We start from the raw sequence: 23,413 nt of genomic DNA, 5'->3' as shown, positions 1-23,413 counted from the left end.
TGTATTGAAAGTGTATAGGTACATATTTTTAGAAAATTCGTTAAATTAATAAATGTTATAAAAATTATTAGGCCAATCAAAATATTAAATCATTAAAACAATTTATTGGCCACAAATTAAAAAGTCAATATTAAAAAAAAAAAATAGTTGAATTTGTTATTCTTGGGTTATACACGCCACTGACGATAATATTATATTAAACTCTTGGTATGTACAATATTCGAATACCCTAAATATTACTAAATTCCAGATGAGTTTGCATGCAGCCTGTTGGCATATTTTCATTATACCTACACATGTATTTACTCTTCTCAATAGAAACCTTGTATCTTAATAACTTATATAAATATATAATATATTCAATCATAGTAAAATTAATAATGACACCAAAATTTGAAACCTTTTTTTTACGATCTAATTCGATCAAACAAAGAGTCATTATAATATAAACTTTTTTAATCACAACATACCTAAGCTGGATTTCCGATAAATCATATATCAAAGACTTAATAAACACTAAAACAAATTTAATCATAAAAACATCGATTAATATTTGTAATTTACCTAACTGAAATTCGACATTAATACAAATTGTGTATTTACAGAATTGTTTGTTATAATAAATTATCGAGAAAATCCAAATGATGACGCTATTTTATTACATTTAATAATAAAATATGTTTATTAGTTTGCAAAAATTCTAGTTTAGTTTTTAAGAAAAATTACATTCAAGCTAATATTATTCGTCACACTTAATTTGGTTCGGCAAATATAAAACGTGAATTACACTAGGTCCGTGGGCTTTATTTTGTTGCAGGCCGTGGTTATTGGTTATTGACTTTGTTTTGATTGCTATGAACTGTATACTATTGCTATTCTAATTTTTACATTATTATACCGTATAAGTTTATTTATTTTCTCATTCAAATACCTATAGCTACCGAGACTGAATGATATCATCAATAATACTACAAAATATTATATATTTTAATTAATATAATATAATACGTTGTTTTATTGTACGTCGATATAGTATAGGTGGCAATTTTAATTTATCAGCCTTAAAATAAAATTTAACCAAACCTTTAATCTAAAACACATTATCAAGGGTTATAAGTTTGTTCCTTTGAGTAGGTAGTTTAATGTGGATTTGGTTTTAGTTGTGAAACTTTCTATGGTGCATCTTGAGCTAAAACAAACCCTGAAACACACCCATTGTTTATATTTTTTACTTTAAATTACTAACAATATCTCAGGAATTTGATGCCATAAAATGAAACGCAAAACCCAAGTAAAATGGCTGTATATACAATATACATGCGAATGATTAATATAATATTATTATTCGCATGCAATTTTCGTTTTGGTCTCATTCGAAGAATTATTTTTTCTTATGTTAAAAACACATAATACAGTAAAAGTAGAATGAGATTTATATAAATTTAACTTAAATAAACAAGTGGATATTCTACATCGTATAATATCTATGTAAGATAGGACTATATGGATACAATGTTATAACAATAGTTTTTCAACCTCTGTTAAAGCTTTTCGAAATTTCAAACGTAAAATTGTAGTGCTATAGGTACTCAAGGGTTGTTTGCAGAAAACAAAAAAAATAATAAAAGATAAAATAAAACCTTTTTTTACCTTTAATAAGTAGTTCTTATTGAGGGGCGTTAAACAATATATAGAACAATGGTGGACTAGAAAATTATTTATAACTTTCCGGTACAACACTTGTATTTCATTTCGAAACGGTATATCTAACCTCTTTATATTATGATGTCGTTGGTCTAAATTACTTGACCCTTCACTTTCATTTTATGATTGTTTACTCTATTTTAATATTTAAATATTCCCTTGATTTTTGTCTAATGATAAAAAAAAAATAAAAATAAATTTTATTCCATGATGAAAATGAAAATGTTAATTTTTGTATTCAGTATGCACATAGAGCCTATAGGTAAGCATGTTTTATTTTTATTTAGTGTGTTTTATTGAGTTACATTATTTCATAATTTGCAGGGCAGTTCAGTGTTAAATTATTACTTACTATTCGTTTGAAAGAATGGTAAGTGACATATAACTTTTTTAAACTAAAGTTGAATATTAGGTATTTTAAGTAATATATTGAATATTACATAATTTATTAATTTCGTATCATAGTCAATTAGTAAATGAATTAATATCTGCGTTCATATGAAATATCCAACAATCGTAATTGTTAATAAAGTTGATAAATACCCATACTTGAATGAATTAATACAACTATATCAAAAGATTATATCTGTGGATACAATATTATCAAAATAATTCAGGTTGAATTGCATCAACAATGTAATTTATTTATAGATGTTTCAGTGAGAAATAGCTTCTAAAAAGGCCTAAAGGGTACAAAAATGAAATTTTTTATTTATAAAACTTATAAATAAGCTATAGAAATATTGAAATGTTTGGTAAGTAAATAATGCAATAGATAAAATTAAAAAAGCTTATAACGATATTTTAAAATCTAGGTAAAACCTAACCTATCAAAAGTTTTCTGTGATTAGTCTGAATAAGTAGGTACTATAACAATATAGATTTGTAGATATATTTTCTACTCTAATAACAATTAATTAAAACATCCGTAAGTTAACACTGTAGTCTGTAGATATATTATATATTAGATGAAAGTGGAAAATTTATAACTAAGTTGGTAACCAATAAATTTTGATTTGAGAAATGTCATTTAGGATAAACTAGGAGGCATATTATTATCTATAGGTATAAGGTGTAAAAAATATTAGAGTTCAAGAGGAAGAAAAAAAAATCTCCTACCATTATAGATCATGTTAAATACTATTTACATTTCTATACAATGTAATAAAACAGTTAAATTCTTTGACTTTTTTAGCCTCAAATATCTTTTTTACGGAAGGTTTTTGTTTAGTATTAAAATAACATAGTTTATTAAGTTGGTAAGAGCATACCTAACTACTTTGAATAATAACTGTTTTGCATTGATGTACTTTATTAATATTTTGTTAACGTTTTGTTCGATAAACCGTTAGAGTTGCGGCTTGTAATAAAGCATTAGTTTTAATAACTCTGAATGAATTCAATTCCATTAGAAATATCTTACAACCATAATATGATAAAATTGTGTAGGTAAAACTAAGAGTGGTAGGTCTGTCGTCTGTACTCTTATTTTGATTAAACTTCTTGTTCAATGTTATTATCGTGGTTGAGGTTATATTGAATTTTATCAATACACTTGTGCAGTTCACTGTAAATCTTCGTTTGAAAATTTTAAGTACATACCTATTGTTAGCCATGTGTATTGCAAAGGTTTAAATAAATGTAACCTTGGTTTGTAAAAATGTGTAATGTCAATTGTGAATATTTTATATTGTCTAAAAATGTTGGTTCAATATATTATAACGATTGATGTGATTTAAAGAGATATAGTAGGTAGGTACTTCTATAATATTGTGCATCGAATATAACATGTATACTAAACAATTAAAAATGATTGATAAGATTATTGCCCGAAATCTTTAGAGAACATCGAGAATAATTCTCATTTTTCTAGATATTATATTGATTTATGAACATCGTACCTAATACATATTTAGTAAATCGTCCGCCGTGGCCGTAATGATTTTCTTTTCCTCAAGTTCGATTTGCCGACAATCAACCGTATACCATTGCGTCGAGTTAACCGAATTAAATCACTAATAATTTAGCGATCATCCCAACATTTAAACGGTCATAACAGTGCAGTTAAAGGTATTATGTGACTTGTGTGGAAAAAAATAAAAGTTTCAAATAAAAATGTTCCTCGACGTTTTAAAATATATATATATACCTACATACCTATGTGTGTAGGTGCTTGTTATTTATACATAGTATATTTGTGTACGTATATTAAATATATATGTATATATGTGCTCGAGCACAATGTAATATAAACACTGTCTTTGGAAATAGCATTTTTACTTCGAATGTGCAGTGGCCTTAAATAAATTATCAACGCCGACCTTTTCCAGTACGTTAAGTCGGATTGAATCGGCAGCCTAACCTAACCTTCCCAACGCCCACACCCGGTGTATACTCTTTACGCGATGTACTTGTCGTAGTTACACCAACGTATACAGCCACGTCACTTAAGACTTATACATACATAATAAAATATAGGTTAACATCCCGGGGTAAATAATGACGAAGTGCAAAAGATATTATTCAACATATTATGTGTTATACATACGAAGTAGGGCTGGATTGAAATCATCGTACCATTTTTATCTGTATAATCGTCAACCGTCGTAATTGTGTGATGTTTGTTATTTAAAAGTAGAATATATATAAATGCAGTTTTTTAGACTAGCGGGATGTCGGTAGTTATTGGTATATTCGGGTGCAAAATACCTACATGGAATATATTATGTTTATTCCTTTATAAACTATTACACAATATTATAGATTGCCCAGAACTAGTTGAACGTTTATACTTACAAATAAACCCCCTAAACTCTAGACATAAACATTTTTTCTATCCACCAAACATTTCATCCAAATATAATATGACATTCTCTCCTTCTAATACTCTAATGGCTATAGGGAATTCCATAAATAATGTAGATTTATTTCTCTGTTCACTTAATTCATAATATATTCATTAATTTTCAATTTTTATGTATATATATTGTTTTTTTTTTTTTTAGTTTTCTCTCTCCTTAAATTATATTATATTTTATTTTGTACAGTACACACTACACACACAACTTGATTTATATATATATATGTATTTTTTTTTCTCTCTCTCTCTCCTTTTCCCCTTAATACTCAAGTAACTATCTTATATTTAAAACGTAATTTGGAATTTTTCAGTAATAAACAATAATATTATTATAAGTATAACATGTATTACAAGCATAGATGGACATGTGGTTGATCTTCTTTTTTTTCGTGGGGGGGGAGGTGGAGGGGGCTAACATTATTCATAGTTAATAGTGGCTGCCACCCAAATACTAATTACATTGTCCACGGATGCACATACAATTCCAATTGGGGAGTGGAGCTGGCTAACAATTAGCGTTACCTATTTAGTATCTACGATAACTTGTAGAGTCTTCCCCTGCACTGAAAAAAAGCAGATTCAAAAGATGATTCCGGTAGAATATATTAATAATTATAAATAGATTTCTTCGGACTATAATACTATTTAAAAATGTACGATGTCAAAACTCCTTCTAAAATAAAACATGGTATCCACATATGTCACCGTTGCAGCAATCTCCATATTATCTTATGGATTTTGTCGCTAAAAAAACCCTACTATCATAATTATTGGCATTTGACATCGGGTTTTACGATTCCCTAAATTTATTTGCAAAGTTAAGCAAATTTAAAATATCATATTACGTATCGGAATTTTTGTTTTTATAGTCTAATGTTATTTTGTATAGTATTATCGTGATTCAGTATCATATTATAAAGATTTAAAATGCTACACGAATGCACTGAATATCATATATATAATATATATATTGGTATAATGTGTATCTATTATCTATATAAAAATGGATCCCTGTTTCCCTTGGTCATTGCATCACGCGTGAATGGCTGGACCGATTTTGTTAATTCTTATTTTGTTGTATTCGTAATTGTCAGAAGGTTCTTATGTAAAACAATTTTAGAAAAATCCACCGGAAAAATTAGAAAATTTGGATATCAAAAAATACAACAGTGACCATCTGTCTAGAAAAAAATAAACTAAATAATAAAAAATTTAGTTTCAGATTAAAATAATAATAGCTAGTGTATTGCTTGCTATTGGTTGCGGGCATGTTTGTTGATTTGTATTATTTTTCGTCAATATATATATATATCTTTTAACTGTATAAATGAAAATCTTTGTACAGGGTAAACTCTGGAACTACTTTTCAGATCTTCTTTATTTTTTTTGTTAAACGAAAGAGTATATCACAGAGAAGATTTCTATGAAAAAAAATTTTAGGAAAATCTACCGGAAAAGTAGGAAATCTGGATGTCAAAAATACAACAGTGACGCAACAGGTTAGGTTAGGATTTTGTATTAATTGATTATATTAATCCACCATAGGTAGAATACGACAAACTTTGTATAACTTTGATACTTTAGTGTTAAATCATACACTCACATACAAACAGCACGGGGTCCGTGATCTATTGCAGGTAGATTGCCTAACTTATAATATACTGCTGCGGTTCAGAATTTTTATTCCAGGCAACGGAAAAGTTAAGATTAATTTTGAACATCATACACCAAATATTAAATAACGAATCGAACAAAGTTTGAGTCATAAAGAGTTGGTACATTTAACGGGCAACGAAGTGCACGGGTTCAGCTAGTAATTTATAATTTATAATCTATAATATTATAATATTATATTACCGTGACAATTTGGTATACTATACTGAGTGTTAAATCCCTAAATCTATACTATTTTATAGATTGGATATTTCAATTGAATAAATATCGTCAACTTAACCTAGAAAATATATTGAAAACAACTACGGTTAACTGCAGGCAGATACGTTGTGGTTGATTCTTAAAACCAGGAAAAAGAAAATCATAAGTGACAGAAAAATCCGTATCAATTTAAAATCAATAATACATAGGTATAATTGGTCTCAATTTTTTTTTAGGTCAGTCAAAATGTCTTTGTTTTTATACTGAGCTCCTTTTCCATTTGGCATTTTGGCCTACGAAAATGTCATTCTTTTCACGATTTAATATGTAAAACACTAAAACGATGTTTATTTCAAACGTATTTTCTTTTATCTTTTTATTTTTATACATCCTGTTTCTTCTCTTGTCTTATACTGTCACTTTGTCAGCTTACCTAAACGTTTTGTTTAATCGGATTTCGTTTCTAGTTATTTTAGATCACAAAAGAGTATCTAACATATTATCTTACACAATCGTCACCACAACAATAGAATTTCTCGCTACAAATTCTTTTTATCTTTAGTAGTTTAGTCTTGTGATTTTACTATCACATCATACTTTTTTATTTGATCGACAATACGTTTTATGTTTTGTATTTATTTATTTTAGATTCTGAGAGGAGTGTTAAATGTATTGGTTTTACAATGATGAGTTTCTTATTTTGGTTTTTGTGTTTGACATCACCTTTAGAAGCATTAAAATATGTTTAATACTCAACTTTTAGTGTAGTTCTGGTAGCAAATTGAAAAATAGTTGTACCAACTTTAAAGACCAAATGTTTCCCACTGCTTTATAAAAAAAAATTTTTACGGTATTAGCTATAGGTATACGAATACACGTTACAACAAATACTCATTACACTAATTAGAGATAATAGTGTAATCTAATGTGCTGAACATAATATACTGACCTACATGACGCATTGCCTACCACGATTAATATTGATGCAATAATCGAAATTCCTACTTTATATATATTTATAAAATGTTCCAAACACTTACTAAGTTAATAGTTTAATTTGATACATGACCTTATTCATTTAAAACTATAGTTATCAATCCTAATGTTTAATACTTTACTTGATCAAAAATATATTTGTAGGTATAAAATAAAACGTAGGTAGGATATATTATACGTCTTAACGACTTATCAAATAATACGTAGGCAGCATACTTATAACGAATACTAATAATTCATAATACTTTTAACTTTGGTACCCAAGGCGTGAACATTTAAAACAAGATTCCTCATATTGGTTTTTTTAGGTAGATACCTAGTGAAATGTATAAAGTTAATGTTTAATATAAAGACATATAGGTATATTTCTTATGAGAGTTTGAAATGTTGACAACATTGGATAGGTACTCAAACATATAATAATTATTTTTGTTACCTATTTGTTATTATTCAAAAAATATTATTTGTGATGAATACTAATAATGACGTTTTAATATTGATAAAATTAGATGTTTAAACGAAAAATAAATCATTTCCCTCTAAACGTTTTAGTTGTTATACTGTAATTGTTAATCATACCTATAGACTTGAAACATTTATTTATTTATACACAATGAGATTTTAAAAATATTTAAATTAGTTTTAAGTAATTTATACCATTTATTTATTTACACCGTTCTATAGAAAGTGGTATTGACTAACAAGTTAACAACAATAATATTAATATAACATGATCAAGTATTATAATAGTTATTAATTACTAATTATTAAATATTTTTACTAAACATTAGTTCAACATTCAATAATATTAATAGAAAAATAAATAATAAATAGTATAAACAAACTATAAAAGATCCTTAGATATAGTATGACTCACCGTCTTCGTTCAGAATCGTTTTTCTTATTTTATGATTTCATTGAATTTAAATTTAAAACATACATTAAAGAGACCTAGTCAATGATGAGGTACCAACTATATAACCAGCGACCTCCCGTTTTTTTTATTTATTTAACTATATGACGTTGTAGCGAACCCGTTTGTTCGAACTCTAAAGTTTAATCCTAGACGGTGTTTATTTGATGAAACTTTATTTCAAAAAATAACTTAAATAATGAAATATATTAAAATCGTATGGTATCCTGTTTTAAAAATCTAATAATGTAATGTAAAATGTACTTATAATATTGATCGATGTCTAAAATCTTTAAAAATGCCATAATAACGAATAACTCAGGCCAAACAACAAGTAAAAAATGTTATAATAATAATTTTATTTTACGCCCTGATGGAAATTAGTGCAGTAAATAAAGAGTATTACAATAATGGTAACTAATGTATAGTAATTACTAATTAGTGATAAAGTTATATGTAAAGTAAATCAATGTCTAAAATGAATTATAGTTAATTTATATTATGAAAGAAGAAGAAAACATTTTTAATTTTATTATAGTTAAGAAGCATTCTGTTTAGATGCCAAAAGTGGCAACAACTTTGATTGTGGTGTGTAATAAAGAAGAAAGAAAGACAATTTGTTTCTTCTACTAGATTATATGGCACATTACAATATCTGAATAGTAATTTATTAATTAAAAATCCATGTATTATAATTAAAATGCAGAATAAAATGTATATTTAAATATAGGCTAACAATCTAGATATGGCATGTACAAGCTTTAATAGATAATAATAATTTGAAAAAAGGAGAAGTATAGGTAACCGCTCTGCTGTACAATAGATGTCGAGTGTACCTTGTAATCAAATAAGTCAGTGTAATGTATGAGTTAAATTTGAATTGGATGATAAATCATTGCATACGAAAAATTGTTCTGAACGAAGACGGTTTGTCAGCCTATAGTGTCTGCCTACTTTTAAGATATATTTATATTGCTATTATATAGAAATTTATTTTACCGTATGGCAGAATACGCATTGCATTTACTATATAATTAATATTTAATTATAATTATAACTAATAGTATAATATATTTATTTTATATCGTGTATATTATTGTTATTACATTTTAAGTCAATACTGACTATTGCTGCCGTAAAATTACACGTCCGTGGTATAAATAGGAAACAACATAAAATTAGTCTAAATGTTTTGAAAAGATAATTGTGTACATAAACACAATAATATAGGTATACGTACAAGTTCCAAATCCCCGTCAAAAACCTTTTTAAATAGTTACAAAAATATAACTAACATTTTTATTCTTCATTAACATTAATATTTCTTATTTTGTCCAAATTTAAGCTTTAAATGTCTATAAAAAAAATGTTTTACATTTTCATGATTAAGACAAAATTTGAATTTTAAATGTTTAAAAAAAAATCATGCTCATGAATCCTTAGAATTTTTCAATTGATATAATAACTTATGGAGAACCTTGTATTCAATTTTCAAATCTATTAGATGTGAATATCCAAAATGTAATGAATTTTCAACTATGAAATTATGTGCAATTTTACGTGATTTTGAGCGAAATCGGAAACATTCTAACTTCAGACGTTCGTAAGTGATATTCATGTAATTACAACACTCTACATTTTTCTCAATTTCAGTAATAACAATTCACCAGGATTCTTAAACTAAATTTTTTGAAAAAATTTTATCTAGTTATTGAAAAAAAAAATCGAAAATTTCACCTGCGTATAAATAGCTCAGAATCGGTCAAAATATTTGGAAATTATATATTATTTAAAACTAATTAAATAAATTATATGAAATTTTAATATTTTACGGTTAGGTTAGGTTAGGCTTTGTGAAAATTTCAAGTATCTACGGTTATTCGTTTTTGAATTACAACAAAATAAGAAAATCGATTTTGTTAAAACCTCGTTTTGTGAAAAAAATTCCATTTTCCCATATTAGTAACTGTATAAAAGTACTGAGAATTTTTAATTTTGACCTACTAAAAGTTTCAACTATGGATTCACTTTATTACCAGAAAAGATGCTGAAGTTGAAAATCCAAGCATTGTTGTCTACTATATACGATGTACCTATCGTGTATATACACTATATAGACATAAAAAAAAATTACATCATAATATGAAATCAATACATTCATGGTTCCATCATTTAAAGAGATGTATTTGATTATACCTATTTTACAAAATTAGAAAACAGTAAATATTGTACTCATTAGTAAAACTGTACTAATACTTAACTACTTAAGTTTCATATAATGTGCTTTTAATAATGTGGTTGACATTTTTTTTTTCTGATAATTATAATAATAATAATTATTATTATTATTCATTGTGTTTAATGTAGTTTAGATTTTAGTTTAGTATAATTTTATTAGATCATTCAGAAAAATGTTTTACATTTGAGGCAAACGAATGTTTTTTGGATTACTCGTAGTTTGAACATACAAATGGTGTATTATTATGTATATGTATTTTAAAGAGCGATTATAATAAGACAACAAGGTTATAAAGTGCTTTTAAATTAGTTTTTAAAGTTAGGTCTATCGGTTGTTATGTAAATTAAACCTTTTGTTTCAACTCTCATAAATATTGATTCCCAAATTAGAATCTTTAATCTACTGCTGATATTATACATTTATACCTAAAGAAGAACCCCTGATATTTTAAGGACCAAATTAATAATGTATCGATTATGTCTAGGATATGGGCGTCAAAGTTGTTACTAAAATTATTCATTGAAAAAAAGATAAAACAAGTTGTATTTAAATAATTTATAACAAAGGTTTGAATACGAAACAGAATCGGAAATATTTAATAATGTAAGCTGTTAGGTACTATACGTTATGTTGAAATATATGCGTTTTCAAATACAAATATGAAAATGTGTTTGGTGCATATTTACAAATATTGAGTTAAATGTATTACCTAATAAATATTTAAAATTATCTGATTCATTCGGGATAGTACCTCATAGGTTATATGTGATTTAACATTTGAATTATTATTTTATACAGAAGAAAAAAGGCTTTTGCCGATTTAAATTAGTATGTGCATGAGATTTTATTCAAATGGTCGAGCTTTTAGAATTTATTTGATGTACTGTCATGGGAAATCAAATTGATCAAATTAAAAGAGAATAAATAAGCCGTTGGAAAATGGTCACAAATAACAAACTGCAGTGCATTGCAATAACATTATAACGTATAAGCACTATAAACAATCATAATGTTTACACAAGTATACATACATTGGAGTATTTAAATTTTATAGTTAGTTTGTTAATTTAATTAATAAAAAAACAACATATAAAAGGTTCTTTTTACTGCTTATATAAAAAAGTATTTTTTGAATTTATTTTATATTAGCATTTTTCATGATTTAAACTGGATTAATTGTCAATTGGTTTGTTAATAAAACAGAAAAAAAAATTGAATTATTTCTTATGTTTTACATCTTTGAACATTACTGATAACTAGTATATTTAATAGAAAAATATTTTTAGTCTGAATAGGTAATTATTGTAAAATGATAACTTAGAAAAGCTCGCTCTGCGATCGTGTTAAACTCCCGATTTCTAGACGTATTTTAATACAACGCAATAAACTAAATTATAATTCCATAAACCAGTATAAAAAAATTAAATATCTAAGTATAAACAATCGTACCTAACTATACGTACCAGTAACTATACGGACAATAAATAAATATCTTAATATGATTTTTTTCGTGAACAACTACAAAAAAAAATTGTACTATGATAATATTAAATATATATTATATAGTATGTTTACCACTGTGAAGTTACCCAACTAGACTTTTACGCAGACTGGTGATTGTTTCATTTCATCAATATAATGATAAGCTTATAATTGTACATGAATAATTTTAAACAATTTTTTTCTGCGTACATACCTGATATTTTTTCTCGATATTTTGAAAACAAATTTTTTTGAAATGGGTAAGAATGAGATCTCCAATATTTCTTGAAGTGGCTGTAGAATAGAGGATGCCTCCAAATCGAGTGTCTATACGACTATACGTGATCAAAAAATTTGCGTTCTCAATTGAAGTATAAAAATAGTCAAGCTCTTGTTGAATACCAATGTCCATTTTCTATTTGGAATATAAATTTAACATACATTTTATTGTGATACCATTATCATTTCACAATTTCACAATCTGAAACTGAATGCGGAATTACTGCGTATATAAAATAACCTTTAACTGTTAATGGTAGAAAAAAACACTGTACTTATAATCTATATAGTGAAAATATGTTTTCGAAATAAATAAGAACAGCATAATCATCTATAAGTAAATTTATTATTTATACACTTTTAAATTAGTGTTGTCTAAATAAATGAATACACTGTTAATCGATTATGTTATATAATATAATATAGTTTTATAAAGCAATATTAAATTTAAAATGTATTTTATAATAAATAGAGTATATTTTTGTGATTTCCTGGACATTTTGATTTATGACAACTTTTAAAGTTCTGTCCTTCGATTAGACTGGGTTTATACAGAAGTTTATATTACAAGACTGCCGGAGATTGTTTTACAATAAATCAAGTTTTACACAAATCGCATTAAACATTCATACAATATTAATTTCCATTTCAAGATGATCATATCAGTGCACCGTGGCAGCTTAATAACACTAATAATAATTTATTGTATATTATGCAGTATTTTTCATTAGTAAGTGTAATTATTTGCAAAATATATTTAATAATATTTGATGGCTATAGATGGCATCGTGTACATATTTACATACCAGAAAAAACTTTAATGTGAAACATTATATTTATTACCGGTCTCAGCAAGGCAAAAGTATCTATTAACTCTATCAATCAAAAATATTTTATTTGTAAAACAATAAAGGTGAACGTGATTAATCATTATAATAATTTTGCTAGCTTTGAAAACACGAAATTTAATATAAGAAATAGCACGCTGATGGTTACTGTAGGCTACATGAATGTGACTGTTCTCTCGTCCTCAATACACTTTGAGTGATGTTGTTTTAACGGTTTCTTTTATTTACTCAGAACACTTCATACGGTTATACTATATGAATGTATTGACGTGACCATACTTTCGTATACTTACTTGGAAATTTGGAATGTTAAGTTTGTTTAGCTAGTTATGTTGTGTGTAGCTAAAAACAAAACAAATTGTACGTTTCGTTTTTGTTTTTGTTGCTCATGCTGATTTATACTCGTATTTGCCTATAAATATTGAAGCTTCACAACGAATCTAATTTGATATTAAATGTGTGTACCTAAGATGTAACCAAGTAATGTGAAAAGGTGTTTAATTTCACAGATCGATGGTTTGAAGTTTCCTAATAATTTTATCGTCGATAAAAAATGTTAAATTACATTTATTCATATTTTATCAATTGAAACATTTGTCAGACAAAAAATATTATCCAGTTATTAAATTAACGTGGTTTTCCGTATTTTCGTTGAATTTTATACATATTAATTTGTGATCAATTTAATCTCATACGTATCGTAAAAATGTATACATTAATACATTATATTATATTTGTGTGTCTTGTATGAATAATGCGTATAATGATATGCTTACAAATTACTAAAGCGACTATATTTTAGAATGAATGATCATTATTGCTCTAAATTTTCCAAGACTAATTTCAAAACCCGTAAACGCTATGAGTTTAATTGATAATTATTAATATTATAATTTATTTATAATTGATTTGGTACTAACTATTATATTTCAATATCTTATAAAAACAAAATACTAGAGATTAATATTACAAACTGTAATCATTGTAAGACAGAATAAGTGTATACTTTTTTTAATTAACCTTATGATGACGTGTAAAGTAAAATAATGTCGTTATTGTTGTTATCAATTTAAAGAAACGAATAAATCGAGAAATATTATCTCTTGAAGTGGTTGTTATTTTATATTTATTGTTTGAAATCTAGGAAATTTCTACAGCCATAAGTTTTGTGAGCGTGGATCACAAGAAGGTATTTTAGGCAAACGTCTAGATATCGTCAAGTGAAGCCAAGTCAAGTCAGCCTTTCGTGCCTTTTTTTTTTGGTGATAAATCATATTATTATACATACGGTGACGGCAAATCGATTTTATTTGTCAATAAAAACTCGTCCAAAAGCCTTCAAAAGTAGTCTCGCGGTAGGTAGGTATACGCTTTTCCGCGGAGGCTTATACACAGGAAGGGATTCCACATGACTTCCGCGCCCGCATGACTTTTGCATTGCGATTTCCACGTCATCGTAAATGTATATATGATATAATTTATTATTACTTCCATTTCCCAAGACAATTAGACAACAATAGCAATGGTAAAGGGGCAAAGGGCATTAAGAAAAAAAATACAACTGAATTGCAACTGTATTTGTAGAGTTGTGTCTGAATCGGACATAATGTATGTAATAAGTAGGTATAGATCATAATTTATAGTAACATAATATATATATAGGTACACGCGTGAGGCTTTATTAAAAATAGATAAATACAATAATCGATGAACTGGCTGGTATTGTATACATAATAATTATTAATAATGCTGTTCCCTAATGTATACATTTGTACAGCATTTTATTTGTATTGCACAGATTGAACAAAAATATACTTACCGCAACTAATAAATTAGCACAAACTGCAGCAATCAACAAATTGCAATTAGAATTAAATATTTTTTATGAAAAGGTCGTGGTGAAGAAAATTAGAAGTGTGAGGCGAGATAAATGGGTCTAAAAAATATGTTATCTCCCTTAAGGTTATAATATTATTGAAAAGAAGTTAGTTTCGTGCCTGTTTGTATGAATGATTTGGATAATGCGTGTGTAATGGTGTTTTCTTATCTGTTGGGGTGTGATCATCTGTGACTCAGGTGAATCGTTTTTAAGGGGAAACGCTTATTTGTTATTTTTGTTTTTTAGACACCTGAAATGAAAAGTATGATCGATGAAAACCTGACGGAAAGCAAATCGTCTGCATACACTGGCCTGCTATTGCAAAACATTGGGATGTTGACTGGCGCTACTCTGATGTACATCATCACGTTTTCGGGTTTCATGAAAATTTAATGGTGAGAAAATAATATCAAAACGTTATTACGTCCGTTTTTTCTCATCAAAACAAGTGCTATAGCATATTATATAGGCCGTTGGACGAGATACATATAATACAACTATGAATATATCGTAAAAATCGTAATGAGATATATTTAATTTTTTTTCTTATTTTTTTTCAGATACATTAATATTTCAATATTATACATAAATATTTATCGTACACTGTCCTTTGGCGTCTGGTGGAGGGTCTTACGAAATTTGACTTATTTATATTATTTTAATTATCACTACACCGTTCATTATACAATAATATTACTTCATTTTTAAAAATAATAACTACCTAACACGAAGAAAAACTCAATGTAATAATTTGATGGCCAAAATAAGATAGTTGTAATTAATAATACATGTCAACATATTGTCAATGGTCAAATATTTTACAAGATTACTCGTTAATATATTTTTTTATTTATTAATGTATTTATTATATAAAACTACTTAGACGTCGTTTTGTGATAATTTATTAAAATCTAATGTAATCTGTCTTCACATATTTCTAATATCGTTGATTATTGCAAAGAAATATTTTATTTTATAATGTTACGTAAGAAATATATTATTATATTATCATTAATAGGTACCTAGTATATGGCTATACTACCTAAAAAATAATTAATGTAAATCAATTTTTACGGTATATTATGATTCTCTGGTTGTAACTTTGATTTTTTAAACCAGAAAATTTCGTTCATATTATTCTTTCCATAAACCATAACTTAATCATTTTCGAACAAATATACTTATAATTTTATTTTGAATTGTTTTAGAATATTTTTTAAAAACATGTTCAACTAGGTTGATGTCTAAAATAATTATAAATTAAAACCAGCTGATATATTTAAATTTATTATTTATACCACCATCGTTATTTTTATGAGTGTTCAATTACGTTTCTTTTTTCTTGTTAATTTAAATATTTAGACAATCAAGTATGTATATACTATAACATACAAAGAAAACTTTTGTTCAAAATTGAATCGTGCGTGTATCGTTTTAACAACATTTTGATATTAAAATTAAAGTTTTAGATTTGTTTGTTAATTTAAAATTCGCTGGTATAGTAACTGACTTAAAATTTAAATGTTTCATAAGTCGTGTTAACTGAATTCAACCAGTTCTAATTCGAGATAAACAAAATTCAAAATTTTTTTGTAATATATCTTAGATATTATCAAAACCTCATGTTTAATCCATAATTTAATTACCCAACAGTTTTAATTTTCTCAAAAATCTTTCATAATTTTATATTGTTTTTATTGTTAGCTTTATATGATACAATATTATAGTTAAATTATATTATATTTATTCAGATTCTGGCCTGAGCGTTTAAAACTTTAAAAGACTTATTGATGGCTTAGAATTTTGACAACCTCCGCAGAATTTTAAACTGTAAATTTCACTTTAAGCTACTGCTCGTCTCATTTACCCCTTAATCCGGGTATCAAAATGTATTTTAAAAGAATCTAAAGTTACATAATATATTATATATGTACAATATACGGATACGATCAATTTTATTATAATCATTTGAAGTATTGATTTAATTTTAAAGTATTTTGCCTTTTATGATGTTGGATAATATTTCTGAAATTCAATGAACTTACAAGTAAATTTAACATTTTTAAACTTTAAGTTATTCCATCTAAAACTGTTAATTTGTGAGATTGATTAGAAATTAGAATAATATATGAAATGTATTTTATTTTTAAATAATTAACTAAGTTCAATATATTATTTTTATTCTATGTTGATTTTTAACTTGTATGTAACTGTATTGATTATTTTACTAACAATATTATGTACATAAACTGTATAGTGTATAATTAAGTTAATTGTATTAAATATCATTTTAAGATAGACTTTTTAGGATGTGGAGTTGTGCCAATCAAAACATTTATTAGTACCTATAACATTTAAATTGATTTAATATTTTGATATTGATTCTTGTATAAAAATCATATTGTTTTAAATGTTTTATTGTTTTAGAGGTATATCATCAGTATATTATTATATTACTTTCTATTGAATGTTTTCTTTTTGCTAACTGAAATTAGTCACGTTATGTCATAATATGGTACCTTCTTATTATAATTTATAAATGTAGCCAATTTAAGTACACTTCACTCATGCACGTGCACAGAACTATTAAATACGTAATTCGGAATCTCTATCAAATAAACGGTTGCTATCCAACTTGTGCAGTGGCGTACACAGGATGGAAAAAAGGATAAAGTCTCCCATTGCAGTGTTTTTTTTTTCTGATGTTTCATTTATTATCATCAGTAGTCTGGCCATCGACACTGAGCGGTTTACTGGTTCGACCGGATCGGACCATATTTACGGTGTTTGGATGCACAAACGCACAACCTCACGTCGGTGCTCGTTTCCATGTTCCTCGGAGGTTCAGATCAGAGGTAAACAAAATCCTGATCGAGTGTTTTTTCGATATTATTCTACGGTATAAACAAAGTGTATTTATATAAAAAAAAAAAAACAATGTAAAACGTTTTAATACAGTATCACAGTAGATATTACAGTACATACCATTTACCAACATCCTATACAATTATGTTGATATAAGTTTATTAATATGACAATGTAATATTCATATAGGATAATAATATAATCTAGATTATTAGTTTTACGTATAAAACTTTTCCACTGCGTACAATAATAATAGTAATGTGTTTGTTATCGTAAAAATAATTTTTTTTTTAAAATACTTAACCGTTTTTAATGCAAATAATAGGCCGAAAAAAATTTAAATAAAATTTGTATTTCAATGCTTTTATTTTTATTGTTTGAATACTGTTATTTTTTTTTCATATATTTTTAACAGTAGGTATCCTCGGTATCGTAGAGAGTAACAGGTGACGACCGATTTCTTCCGGTTCGGGTCAGACCAATCTGAGACCACACCCAACGATTAAATCAATTTTCGTCGTCAGGCGTCAGCTGTCGTTTCCGACGATCGGTCGCTGCCAAAAATTTCCTTATCCTGTGATCATAGGAAAATACATGCTGGTTATTGTAATAATAAAATAATAAACTGATGCACCCGAGAATACTAATTCCGACATTCTTTCAGCAGCTCAGTTCAATATGTGTACATCTCTGACTGTATAGGTAGGTAAGTTATATAAACCATTATAGCCCGACAACAAAACATTAATTCTAATAATCGATCGACGGTCACTAATGCCTCTATAGATCGCACGGCTTATAATTATTTCTCGTATAAATGAAGGCTTCGGTAGCTATACACACCTATCCCAATAATAAAACAAAACAGTTAATATTGTCCTGTATAAGGCCAACTCCGCGAATATTAATTGTACCTAAATCTACATCATAATATTATTGTATCTTAATCAAAATATTTAAATGTGTAGACAACTTTTTTCAGTTAAATATTTGTTGGCAAAAGCATCAGACGATTTCAATCCCAGAGCCAAAGTGCGTGTGTGGGTCATGTAAATGTGTAGTAAGTGACCATTAGTGTTTGCGACTGTGTGTAAAATAAATGGCGGAGCGCTTCTGCACGCACATGTCAATAACGCACTGCATGAATATTAATTATTTTGTTTTTAGTTTTGGTCGAAAGTATTAATCTTTTGCCAATCGTATCAAATACACTATTAAATAATTTAACCGATAATCTTTCTGAAAACATATTATTATTTGTCATGACATTTTACTTGAAAACGACTTACATTTTTAAATTAATTGTGACAATAAAATATTATTAGTATTTCTTAATATTAAAATTTTTTAAATCTAATTTTAAAGGGTTAGTTTTCAAAACAGTGGACAATATTTGTTCAGAAGTTTTATCCGATAAAGTCAGTACAGTCGGCTAGTGGTTACTGGTTTTACAGTGGTGTTTATTTTATTTTTTTTTATTCTGTATAAAAAATTTCTATCAGAAGGAGTGCTTCGATTTCAACATATAGTAGGTATATACATCTTATATTTTAGCAAATTGGATCAAGATGGTACTTTAGAAAAGTCATTTTTTGATTTTGATTTTCTCAATATAGTTATTTAATGCCAAGAGAAAAACCACCGACAAATTACGCTAAAAACGGTATATTAATTTCAACGCTTTGTTTATCACCATAGAAATGAATAAAAAATAATAATATTATACAATTAATTCAACTTACAGTCTATAATAAATAATAGAATTATAAAAAATCCAGACTGATAAACCGTCTCCGCTCAGAATCGTTTTTCTTATACAACGATATTACATCATTGAATTCAAGTTTAATACAATTCATTATACATTGACCCACTTATTGTAACCTACTGTACAGCAGAGCGACATCCACATCCCGCTTTTTTTTAAAATTAGGTTTACCTTTTTATTTTGATAATTGTTTTTGTTTTTAATGTATTATGTAATCCTTAAATATATATAATATACTATAATGGCCGTATCGTAAAAATAAGTTGAATAATGAAAAATAAAATAAAATACTAATACAGAGATATATTTTACGGTAGTGCGTATTGTTTTTACTCATTAAATTTTTTTGTCAAACAGGCCAACATACATCGACTCTTTGTCCACATTATACGACGTATATTGTGTGATGGATGCACGCAGTGTTTTAAGTATAACTCACAGCTATGTACTTTTGCGTGTGTTGTGTAAAGGTAATACGTTCCGGACGTTGTAACCCGCAATAACCGCCGTAGGTTTTGGTTGCGATTTAAGTTTGTTCGACTTAATCACTGTTTTGCCAGTGGTATACACGGCATAGAAACAACAATGTTGTAACCAGGGTGATTCGCCATGCATCATGCTGACACTGTGGTACACAGAATGGATTTTCCCTTTTATATAATGAATTTATTCAAAATCTAATTTTGGCAATTTCTTAGTATACTTAAAGACCATATTTTCAAATAATTTTTACGTCATTTAAGGAATGTCCTGTAGTGATAAATTTTTTTTTTTTTTAAACAGCGAATAACTCCTTATAATATCGTAAATTGTTAAGCAGTTGATTATTTTTTTAGATTTGAGAGCGGAAGTGATAAATTAATTGATTTTACAATAATTTGTTTTATTTTTTGTTTCTGTACACGATAAATAGTTGAAATAATAATGCTCCGATTTTAAACTTCAGTACCTTGTTTGATGTGAAAGTTAATTTAGTTGACTCATTTAGTAGGTCTAAGTTTGAAATTCACAGTAGTTTTCAAAAACTCCGGGAAAAACAAAAAACATTTAAGAAAAAACGGGAATTTCTACGCAAAATCGATTTTTGTTTTTGGTGAACTCTAAAACAAATTCCCGTAAATAAATGACGTTTTCACTATATTAGCATTTTCTATACACCGTAAAATATTTTGACTTTGTTTTGAGCTGTTCACGGAAATTTTCAGTTTCCAATTTTCTATTTTTTTTTTTTGAATGTCAATAAAATTCTATTTGTTTGGTAAAAAATATTGAAAATATAATACAAGGCTCCTAATATATTGTTAAAATGATATTTGAAAAATATTAAAAATCCACGGTCATAGTTTTTTCTATAAGCATTTAAAGTTCAAATCTTTACAAAATACGTAAATATGACAAAAATTTATAAATTATTTTGAGTTAGAAATTCATAAATTGTTTTATTTTTAAATCTAAGTTTTTAAAATGCAAAACAAGATTCCTAATAAGTTCGTCTAAAAAAAAAGTCTCCCGAAAAGACGATTCTCTTATTTTGTTTTAATTAAAAAACGAATAACTGTTGATACTTGAAATGTACACCATAATATGTTTATTTCATCAATATTCCTCTACATGATAACATTTTCAAAATATTTTGACCCGTTTTGAGCTGTTTACAGACATTTTCAAATTTTAATTTTTTTTAGTTTTTTTCAATAAAAGTAATTTCAATTTTATTGGATCAAATATTTGGCGTGAACATGTAGTACAAAGCTTCTGATATATTGTTACAATAGCAGTTGAAAAATATTAAAACTAAATTGGAACAATTTTTTTATAAGCATTTAAATTTCGATTTTTGACAAAATGTATCAATTATTTTAACTTAGAAATTATAAAATGCTCAATTTGTATAGCTAAGGATTGAAAATTTAAAACAGAGATTCTCATAAATATTTCATACTGTAATCAAAAAATCTAAAAATATATAAACACAGTTATTTTTTACAAAATTTTAAATTCAAATTTGGACGAAATTATAATATATTATAATCAAGAATAACGATTTTAACTATTTTTTTGTAATTTAAAAATATTATTCGTGGATATATGAAATATTTAGAGTATATTATCATATTTTATACACACAATCAAATTTTCTAATGTAATTTTTTTGGCAAGATTCAATTTAATCTACTGTCGTAGATACTAATGCCTAATACTACAATTAATTACCTACTTTATATCACAATAATATCATAAATTATTCCTACTTAGTAAATAGTAATATTATATAGGCTGACAGATCGTCTTCGCTCAGAATCGTTTTTCGTACCTATACAATGATTTTATATCGCATTGAATTCAAATTTAACATCATCCGTTACAGTTACCCACTTGTTACCTACTGTACAGCAGAGCGACATCTACTTGCCCGTTTTTTTTTTAAATCTTAATGTATATACAAATTTAAATTTTAACGAGTACTGAGTAGTATCTGAATGATATAACTTTATGTAATTATGTGGGTAGGTACTAAGTATAATAGTCCATGATAATATGTTTAAACTTTTAAAGAAATGCGGGCTATGGCTGATGTGAATTTTTAATACCCCTTACAGTAATAATTACGTTTTAATCATTTAATAATAGTATTAGTAAGAGTGGCTGAATATAATAAATTAGTAAGTACTGGGTTAAAACATATTATATCTACTTCATATGTTGTGTAAGACATTATAAGGATTATCATTGCCCATCGGTACATAAAGTGTAGTAGGTAAACTTTGAAACTACTTGTTGGTATCACGATTTATTTTAGATACATCAACTTTTGAAAAAAAAAATCTGCTGAACAATATGCAGTAAGATATATTTTAATATGAAAAGAAATAAGTTTATATCACTATAAGACACTCTATGAATGGCATAAAATTGTAATAGTTTTTGAAAATATGGCGTTTAAGTAGACTTAAAAATTATAATTTGAATAATTGCATTTTTAAAAGATAAAATGGGTCTGGGTGACTGGGTGAGCATACTCGATGAATCACCTTGTGTATACAGTGTTGCTAAGCTTAAATTACGTAGAAACGGAAGACAGAAAACACATAACCCACCGCCGGAACACTCATCCAATATATAATATATAATATAATACTGTAATATATTATATAACCGTAGGTATCTCTAATAATGATTTATTACTATACCTTGTAGCATGATGGTTACATGACCAAGTGATGTGCAATTATTTAAACATAATAATTTGAACAAAATTATTATCGAACGATAACAGAAGGAGCTGCATGTCTTCGCGCAAAACCAATTTTCTTTACGAGTTTAAAATATAAATTAATTTTTATGAATCTATGCGTACATGCACTTATGCACCTATACGTTATACATATTATATTACGACGTAAAGCGTACTATCAAACAACAGTTTTTTTTTAAATAGGCAAGTGATCAAAATATAACTAGATACTATAAGGAAAAGTATAAAATTATAACACTGTCTTGACGTATTAATATAATATTGATTGCATGTCATACGTTTATTGTTCTTCTATTCGGGTTTTAGAAAAGAAGTTCATAACATATCTTTTCACAAAAACACTATACTGGCATAGTATGGTACCAAAATGATAAATGTATTATGTGGACATGTAGTATTCGTGTGTGATACTATCTATGCAATATACCTATATTATATTAATTTATATA

At 26.7% G+C, this 23,413-nt stretch overlaps 1 protein-coding gene across 1 annotated transcript in view; it reads left to right on the top strand.

The window, feature by feature from the left end:
• The window catches only part of LOC132939115 (metal cation symporter ZIP8-like), a 34,576-nt gene extending 17,040 nt beyond the window's left edge, over positions 1 to 17,536 (top strand). The window contains exons 8-9 of the mRNA XM_061006139.1: positions 15,322 to 15,470; positions 15,636 to 17,536. Of these exons, the coding sequence (XP_060862122.1) occupies positions 15,322 to 15,468 (147 nt within the window). The 3' untranslated portion in view covers positions 15,469 to 15,470; positions 15,636 to 17,536. The remainder of the gene's footprint in view (positions 1 to 15,321; positions 15,471 to 15,635) is intronic.
• Positions 17,537 to 23,413: the final 5,877 nt, after the last annotated feature.

This window comes from Metopolophium dirhodum, chromosome 2, assembly GCF_019925205.1.
Source record: "Metopolophium dirhodum isolate CAU chromosome 2, ASM1992520v1, whole genome shotgun sequence".
NCBI lineage: Eukaryota > Metazoa > Arthropoda > Insecta > Hemiptera > Aphididae > Metopolophium > Metopolophium dirhodum.
The sequence above is the reverse complement of the archived record's forward strand: the minus strand, read 5'-3'. Positions and strand labels throughout refer to the sequence as shown.